General features: G+C 36.6%; 1 protein-coding gene across 1 annotated transcript; it reads left to right on the plus strand.

Annotated features, from left to right (window-relative positions):
• The first annotated feature begins 3,295 nt into the window (after positions 1–3,295).
• LOC122579214 lies at positions 3,296–8,267 on the plus strand. Its single transcript, XM_043751332.1, has 3 exons — positions 3,296–4,946; positions 5,379–5,818; positions 6,489–8,267. The coding sequence occupies exons 1-3, from the start codon at positions 3,459–3,461 to the stop codon at positions 7,963–7,965; spliced, it is 3,405 nt and encodes a 1,134-aa protein (XP_043607267.1). The 5' UTR covers positions 3,296–3,458; the 3' UTR covers positions 7,966–8,267.
• Positions 8,268–9,994: the final 1,727 nt, after the last annotated feature.

Consider the following 9,994-nt stretch of genomic DNA (forward strand, 5'->3'; position numbering starts at 1 on the left):
TTACATTCGAGAAAACTAATCCCTAAATATATTTTGTTTTGTTATATAAAATTTGATAAAAGTTATACCATTAAAAAACACGTTTTAAAACACAATCAATTTATATAACATTTATCAAATCTTATCTAACACAAATAAAATTATTTATGGTCAAAGTTACAAATGTTAGACTTTGAAAATTAAAAACATGAAAATTTGAGTGGGACGAAGGGAGTATACACGTTGCCTTTTATAGACTTCAAATTGATCATTGTGTACCCATCATCATAAATGATACTCCCTCCGTCCCATTAAAAGTGTCTTAATTTGAATATATTCAAAGTCTTAGTCTTCAAACTTTGACCTTAAATCTATTCTTTTATGTTATATAAAACTTAATGAAAATTATATCATTGAAAAGTGAAAATACTTCTAAAACACAATTAATTTGTATAACTTTTATCAAGTATTATTTAACACAAAAATAATTATTTATAGTCAAAGTTGCAAAAGTTAAACTTTGAAAATTCAAAACATGACACCTCTAGTGGGATGTAAGGAGTATAACAATTATCTTTACTCATAAAATAAACTATCTCTCTCCCTTTTCAACTTTCTATTTTTAAAAAACTTAAAATACTAGTATTAGGCCTGTGCTTATAAGGCGTGTTTTCTTGGAACTTCTTCAGTGCCACATCAGCATTACATAATCCAGGATTTTCCTCAGGACATTCACTGTTTATAAGGACAACATCTTCAGAACTTTTTCGCCACATCATCAATTTTTTTATCATTTATTTAATTAACAAAAAACCATTCAAATATAATAAAAAAAACCACATTTTATTAATAACACACAAATTACATTATTTAAAAATAAAAGACAACACAAAATATAAAAAACATAGTACTTGATTGAAAAAAAAAACCGAAATACATAATCATTAAAATTACTCTTCATCTTCATCATCTTTGATTGACATTTTCCCTAAGCCACGGTAAGCGGTTTCATTTGCCCATCACTTGTTGTGTTGCGGGCATTTGACTTCTCAAGTACTTTTGTCTTCCCCGCAGTTGTCATGATACGATTCGGCCCAGGTGCACTGGTCACCCAACGTGTGACCAGTGTTAAAAACGTCATCGATCACCCTTTTTATCTTCTTGATCTCATCCTACAGAAACATAGAATATGTCTCTTCGTGTTTCGAGACCTTGCGACCTGGTGCTTGTATTACCTCAAGTTGATGCTTGCATTGTCGCCTTTTCTCCTATAGGTAACCCATTTGGTTAGAAAGTTCAGTTTGAAGGAGGATATCCTCTTTGATATCAGCCATGATTCGTGTTTTCATCTCTTGTTCGGTCAGACGAGGTCGATGAAGATTCTTGTTTGATGATGAGGACTTCATTTGGTTAGAAAAAGTGAGTGAGTAAGTACAATAATGAAAATGGGTCTGAGGATGCAACTTAATTGTGCTATGGGTTAGTATTTATAGCCTGGCAATCCAACTAGCCGTTCAGGGACTGAAAGTGTAATTGTTTTTGAATTTTTGGACGTTTGAGGGACTAAAACTGTAAATATTTTGAATTCGAACGTTGGAGAGACTAATTGTGTAAATATTTTAAATTTTGAACGTTGGAGGAGCGTCTTTTTGTTCAGCTATAAATATTGGCTCCTTATCAGATATTTCTTATCAACTCTCAAACTCTTATACATCTTAAATGGCTTCCTCATCAAATGTCTGTCAATCATGTAACCATAAACCACCAATGACTGTCAATCAAGTGAATGACAGTATCATGGCTGATATCCCCGACCACCAAAAGTCCAAAGAGGAAATTGTTGAAATTGGTCTAAAATTGGCAGCGAAAAAGAAATGGTGTCTTGAACAAACCCGTTATATACAAACCGGGCATTGTACTGAGCCTGAGTATCAATACTTCACTTATTTGCAGGGGAAGTACGACAAAATTCAACTTGCTATTGACCAACATGCTAATGCGGTTTACACATTCAACGAGTTCATCAGTTCGGCCAGAGCAGTTCATGAGATGAAGAAATAAGTTTGTTTTTTTAATAATGTGTTCTATGAATTATTATGTTGTATTTTTCTATTTAATAAGTTTGTAGTGTTTTTAAATTATGAATAAAAGTCTATTTTTATTAAAATACAAAGTACACATTACAATACATAAGACAAACTTAAATAAAAATACATAAAACACACTTAAATAAAAATATATAAAACAGACTTAATTATTAGAATACATAAAACAGACTTAATGAAAACGAAAATGGGGAACCGTGATAAGCTCCCTGAAACAATGCTCGTATCTGAAGCCCTTTCCATAATTCTCACGGTACTCCCGATGCGCCGTTGCATAGAGCAACTCATCAGAATGAATCTGGGCATTCAACATCGTATAAATTGCCTGAAACTGCTTACATTCATTGCGAATCTTATTGAAGTGGCCTAGTATTTGAGATACGCTCCGTGGACCTTCAGTGGTGCGTTCGTTGAAGCTTTCACATATGTTGGTCCAAGTAGATTTTTGGGGTGCTGGGTTAACCATTTCAGATACTTGTATCCAACACTTGCATAACCAAAGATCTTCGGATTCAGTCCACACTTGTTTCGCCATCTTGAAATTGAATGGTTTGAGAAGGATAAAAAAGAGTTGAAAGAAATTGTTTAGTGATTTGAATTGGCTGTGAAGCTGTGAAAATGTTAGAGTTTAAATAAGGAAAATTAAATTTGAACGTTGAGAAAGAAAAAAAAATGAAACGGCACAAAATGGACCCACACGTAGCGTCCGTGAACATCTTGGCCAAGAACATGCGAGAGGACGCAGACTTCCAGACGATCAAGGCCTATAGCCGTCCGCGTCTTGGGCTTGCGAGAACGCTCGGGAGAAGGTGCTATAAGCATCGGCCTTAACTTTACACATTTTCAACCCATACATAACCTCTACCTAAAATATCATTAAAGTATTTCCAACCCAATATATCCATGCTATCTTTTTTTCTTTATTCACTAATTTAAATATTTTCACCTAATATACCTATAATTCTTTTAATGAAATCATATACAACATACATCACTTAACACTTAAACTAACTAAAATACCATTTTACATCAATAACCATAATATTACCGCCACCATCACCCGTGATGTCATCGTCGCCCATTGCGCATTTGAAAGAGACCTTGGAACGCCTCGGGGAGTGGGTTTGAATGGAGGGCCGACATTTATATAAGTGAGTCCAATACATTAGTTTTAAATAATGATAATAATTTTTATGAAAAATAAATTCTTATTACTTTCTTTTCAAACTGTAACATAATCACGCTTATATGGTTAATATATGGAGGATTTATCATTTTGCTTAAAATTCGAGTATCGACTTGCCCTATGTAAGGAGTAGGACTCTGGGACTGTGATCTTGACTACAACCAGTCGATTTGTTACAAACACCCGAAATGGAAACAAACCCACCACCATTAAAACCTTTAACACCACAAGAATGGGAATCTTTAATCGATGACCACCGTCACCACCGTTGGATCTCATCCAATTACACCGGTCTCCCTCTCCTCGATCTTTCTCTCTCTTCAATCCTCCGTAAAGACTTCCCTATCTCTCTAAAACTCAACATTATCATCTTCCTTGAAGAAAATTTCACAACTTTGTCAATACCCATTTCGGAACAACCCCTCACGCGCCTAGTTGATACTCTACGCGCCGTCGTCAATTCTCCAAACGACGCCGTTTCGGTATCTTTTTCGCTTAAAGAACAGGTACTTGTGTCTTTCACTTCTATACTTATATTGTGTACAATTAATTGTTGTAATAATGATGATGACGATAAAAATGGTCAAAACCCTAGGTTGACTTTTGTAAGTCAGCTAGAGGGTTTGCTTGATGTGTTATTGACTGTTGTAAACCGCCCGAATCACGGGTTAGATAGGAGTTTAAGGGGTGTGGCGTGTGAGTGTTTGAGGGAATTGGAGAGCGAATGTCCCGGTTTGTTGTCCGAAATTGTTGGGAGTCTGTGGGAATTGTGTCAGAATGAGAAAACTCATGTGGGTCAGAGTTATGTTTTGTTGTTAGCCAATGTGGTTCATGGGATTGTGGTTTCCAAGGTGAATGTGTCGTTTTTAGGGACTGGGGTTCCGTTGACACCGTTTAGTGTTCCTCGGTTTTTGATAGGAGAGAGTGGTTCAGGAAGGGATAATGGTGGGTTGGCAGTTAAGGAGTTGAGGAGGGTGATGTCGTTTTTGCTTGAATGGCCGCAGTATCTGACTCCTTTTGGGTTGTTTGAGTTCATGTCAATTATAATGCCGGTGGCGGTGGCACTGGAGTTGCAGGCCTCTTTGTTGAAAGTGCAGTTTTCGGGGTTGCTTTATATGTTTGATATGTTGCTGTGTCATGCGTTTATAGGGATGTATTTACAGTTTCCTGAAGCGTTTAATGGATATGAGAATGAGGTTATTAGTCGCCTTTTACTGATTTCCAGGGAAACACAACATGTTTTGGTTTTTAGATTGCTTTCACTTCACTGGTTGTTGGGATTCATGGGTTTGGTGATGTCAAAGAGGAAGGTGATTAAAGAGAGGATTTTTGCAACAGCTATAAGGTTTTACCCGAGTGTGTTTGATCCACTTGCTTTGAAAGCATTAAAGCTTGACTTGATTGCATATTGTTCGATCATACTTGATATGTCTAGATTTGCCAATGCAAATGGTGAAATGGTTTCAGATGTGGATAGCTCTGAAGTGTCTGTGGTGAAGCTATTCGAAGATGGTCTTGAGTCTGTATCTGGTTTCAAGTGGTTGCCACCGTGGAGCACAGAAACTTCTGTTGCATTTCGCACCTTTCATAAGCTTTTGATAGGCGCCTCTTCCCATTCTGATACTGGTTCTTCCACCAAAGTTCTCGTGGAGTCGACAATCTTCCATGCTACAGAGGTAACATGTAAGACCTTATATAGCTATGTTTCACCTTTTTACTAGGTAAAATATACTTGACCGTACTTTTAAGACCTTTCATTGCCACAAGCCCACAATCGTACACCTTTTAAACTACAGTAATATACTATGAGCATTACAAGTTAAAAAGCCTAAATAAGCAACAAATTGTGTTCAAGTTTAGTAATAGCGAACATATTTCTCTTACTATACATGGCTGGATAACTTAATATGAACATAATATGAGGAACAAAAAACCAAACAACTTCATGTCTTAAGTTTTTAAAACCTAACCAAAGTAGGAAACTAATAAGATAAACTTGATCCCTATCACCATTGGAATTTCAATAGACGCTATATGTGTTTTCATGGCATTTTATATTCTGTGGAAGAATTTTATATGTTGGTGTTGTTCTTATGATCATTATGCAGAAGATGTTGGTGACTATGACCTTAGAGTCTCAGGGATTAATTCCCGTCATAGAAGCTTTCATTAACCGATTGCTCCGGTGTAACAAGCACCGCCTTCTTGGAGAGCGCCTACTTCAGACATTTAACAATCATTTGCTTCCAAAAGTTGACATAGACTATCGACTGGGATCTTATTTTCCACTTTTTGAAAAAATTGCTGAAAGTGAGACAGTTCCACCAGGTGGTTTGCTAGACCTGTATGGTAAATACATGCGGACTTTAGTCGAAAAACATGGTCCAGACACAGGTTTGAGATCATGGTCTCAAGGAAGTAAAGTTCTTGTTCTTTGTCGGACAATATTGATGCACCACCAGAGCTCTCGATTCTTCCTTGGACTATCTCGTCTCCTTGCATTCACTTGCCTTCACTTTCCAGATCTTGAAGTCCGTGACAATGCAAGGTATCAAGAACCATATTCCTTCTCTATTCTGTAGAGGTGGCAAAATGGGTGGGTTAGGTAATGACTCAAATTGAATTCCCGTCGAAAGGGGTAATGTTCTAGTACAGGTTGGGATAGGCAATGTTCTAGTACATTCTATAACAGAAATGTGAATTATGTTCAGAAAAAGTTATTGAAGTTGAATAATCAGAGGGAGGGCGTATAAGAAGCTATAACCATCATTATATATTAAAAAAAGCCCTTCATTCAGGCTTTCAATAATCAGAAGTGTGAATTATGTTCAAAAAAAGCCCTTTATTTAACTTGACCTTTTTTAGATTTTTAAAGACAACCCAAGTTACATTCACAAGTGAATGGGTTATATTTGCCATGTTTACTGATATTCTCAAATTTTAAATTTGTTCAAATATAAATACTGCATTACGAGGACGCTGTGGGTAACTTGGACCTCTTTACTCATTTATTCATATTCTTCAAGATTATGTATTAAGTTTACTCGTTTGAGCCATTAAGAATAATCTCAACCTGGATTGACCCGTTCTTGATTAAATGTTTCAAGATTGCCACCTCTACGTAGATATTTCTGCTGGACTTATGTCTTTAGGCTTCCCAAGTCTGAAAGAACTCTTTTGCATGACCTTTCTAAGCTGATATAGTTTTCTATATTCAGAATATACTTGCGGATGCTGCTCTGTGTACCAGGAAATAAGCTCAGACATTTACTGAGCACTGGAGATCAGCACCCATCTTCTCATTCCACTTCATTCTTCAGTGTTCAATCTCCTCGATTTTCTTATGATCCAAAAAAATTAAAAGATATTTCATCCTACATCCACATTGAACGGGTGGTTCCATTATTAGTCAAACAATCCTGGTCCTTGTCTTTAAACTCCTTTGGCGTTAGTGGTGACAAGCCCCGTTATATGGAAGTCATCACAGACACTAATACCTCATCATGGCAACCGGAGACACCCGATGACAATGCCGAAGTCTCAACTATCCCTGCAATTGAAGGACCCAATCAGTCACGGGAACCCTTGCGTGTTACAGATTCTAAAGTTTCAGAAATTGTTGAAATATTACGGAGATATTTTTCATTAATTCCTGATTTCAGACATATGTCTAGTATCAAAATTGGAATATCATGTACTCTGAGCTTTCAATCAGAACCTTTTAATCGAGTATGGAAAAACAATGCATCTACTGAAATCGACGGGGTTACTGCGTTGTATGCTACAGTGCTCAAATTTTCTTCTTCGGCACCATTCGGGTCTATTCAACCTTGCCGCATACCTTTTCTTCTTGGCGAACCCACCAAAAACGACATACCTTCAAGTCAAAGTCAAACTGATTCTCTAGATATTGTTCCTGTTGGCAATGGTGCTGCAGAAGAAGAGAAAGAAAGCTTCAAAGCTCCCGTTTTAATTGAGTTGCAACCAAAGGAACCAACACCGGGTCTTATTGACGTGTCCATAGAAACAAATGCAGAGAATGGTCAGATCATCTCTGGTCAGCTTCAGAGCATTACTGTGGGCATTGAGGACATGTTTCTTAAAGCTATAGTTCCAGATGGCATTCATGATGATGATATGCCTCAATATTATGTAAATTTATTTAATGCATTATGGGAAGCATGTAGTAGTTCATCCAGCACTGGGAGAGAGACCTTTCCTTTAAAAGGAGGTAAAGGGTTTATAGCTGTCAATGGAACACGTTCTGTTAAGTTTCTTGAAGTTTCAGCAACTTCATTAATTCAAGCAGTTGAGAAGAACTTATCGGATTTTGTTGTTAATGTCATTGGTGATTCACTCATTAATGTTGTCAAGCACAGAGGGGTCATAAGTGACACTGTTTGGAACGATGATGCTTCAGGTTCGGGTCTTGATGTTGTTGCTGTGGATCCTAATATAGTGGAGGGACCACTTTATCTTAAGTATGACAAGGAGGAAGATGACAGAGGGAGTAACCTACACTTGAATAAAAGAAACATGGGCCGGTTTCATATTTTGATATTCCTTCCTCCAACGTCTCATCTTCTTTTTCAAATGGAAGTTGGGGTTAGTTCGACTCTAGTTAGGATACGAACAGATCATTGGCCATGCCTTGCTTATATTGATGATTATTTGGAAGCTTTATTTTTTACTTAGAGGTACTTTTGCATGGAATTCTTTTCTTTTTTATCCTATAGTTTCCTATGTGGAACATTTTCTCCACGCGTGGCAAATATTTGCATTTCAGGATCGGTTAGCAGGAACCAAATTTGGGTTGTAAGGGTCGTTTTTGGTATGGGTCAGGGTTGGGCCGTCCCGCAAACTCTCTTATTTCTATTTATTTCTATTCTTAAGTTTTCCTTAAATACCAATCCCTCTATTGATGGCTGGTTTTTATTTCCATTCTGTATTATTCTAAAATGTATTAATCAAGATTCCAACCACCACTTCATTGATAATAGTCTGTGTCAAAATGAGAACGATTTAGGAGGTTGTATGCATTAGAAATAGAGTTTTGGCTACTCAAATTCCTTTATTAATTCAAAAGTTCATTTGATAAACCGCTTTGCAATTAATAAACCCGAACTTGATATTTAATGCAACTATGAATCGAAAAGGAAAGTTGAGTTCTATTGATGAAGCTATTTTCTCTTATTGAGTGTCATAACTCATAAACAATACCCTTTATCTTTGATGTTAATCTAAAGGGAAATGATTAATCATTTTAACAAAATAGCCTAAAAATCTTCTTAATTATTAGATGATGACATGTGAAAAAATCAGATGACAAGATTAGGAAAGAGAAATAGTAGATAACACATGTCACCTTCTTAAAATTTTAGGAGGATTTTAGGCTAATCTATTGAAAGATTTATCATTTTCCTAATCTAAATTACCACTAAGTTCTATTATGAATGAATTGTCGTATGTGCAATTTTAGGGGTGAGTCTTTTAGAGACCGGCAAGGTTAGGTTTATGGCTCAGATTTTATTGGTTTGGATCAATGGTCTTTGCAGAACCCTGAGGATGGCCTGTGTACAAAAATATCATTAACAAAGCCAACCATGCACCTTCAAGAACTCTGAACCAGAAAAGTTTGTCCTAATTTTGGCCTGAATCTTTTGAGGGGATTTTTTGATAGAGAAATTGGTACTATAGAGATGCAACGGTTGATAAGTTAGCATGGAGAAATTATTTTACTGATTGCTGCTCCGTTTGGCTTAAGAAAATATCAATAGTTATGGGTTTTTTATACAAGTGCTGTTAAAGCTAAACAATCAACTAATAAGCGCGATAGTATTCCACTTCTGTATTCAAATTATAATCTAACTAGGTATTACAAAACAATTTAAGTTTTACAGGTGGATCATTCTTGTTCGTGGCACTAAATGAGTTCTTAGAAAAATCCACAATAAGAAACACCAGATACATGCAGTCATAGAGCTCTCTTTTTATGATTCTGTATATATCAATAAACTTGAAATAGTAATTTATAGAATCTGATATCACATAATCACTTGTAAGCCTCGTGTATTGACAAACAGACTCTACCTCTTAAGGAATTATATATATAACAATCCTAAAGTGAACTACTACAGTAGCGGCTTCAACTGACTCATTTGGCTTCTAACTGGCTTAGTTAGGTAGGTTGAAATGACATTTTTGTCCCTTTATCTCCCAACTGATTTTCTCCATTCTTTGATCCTTTCTCTGGCTCTCTCTAACTCAATCATCTTCTTTTTCTTCATCACGTACACCCCAATTCTTCATCAGCCACCTCCTCAAATACCACTGTTGCTGACAACCTCTAACTCCGTCGGCCGTCATCAGAAAAAACAACCGTGACCGGAAAAAACCGTAATCGCTTCACAATCGCCATCAAACACTCAAATACCACTGCTGCTGACAACCACTAACTCTGTCGGCCGTCATCGGAAAAAACCATACTTCACAATCACCATCAAACACTCAAATACCACTGCTGCTGACAACCACTAAGTCCGCCGGCCTTCATCGGAAAAAACAACGGTGACCGGAAAAAAGCGTAATCGCTTCACAATCACCATCAAACAAGCAACCAATAAGATGTATAAAATAAAGATGAAGAAGAATGTGATGGTGGTGTGTCAACGGTCGTGTTTGGTGGTCGGAAAATGCAAGGCGAACGGGGAAAAAAAAAAGGAAA

This window comes from Erigeron canadensis, chromosome 8 (assembly GCF_010389155.1).
Source record: "Erigeron canadensis isolate Cc75 chromosome 8, C_canadensis_v1, whole genome shotgun sequence".
NCBI lineage: Eukaryota > Viridiplantae > Streptophyta > Magnoliopsida > Asterales > Asteraceae > Erigeron > Erigeron canadensis.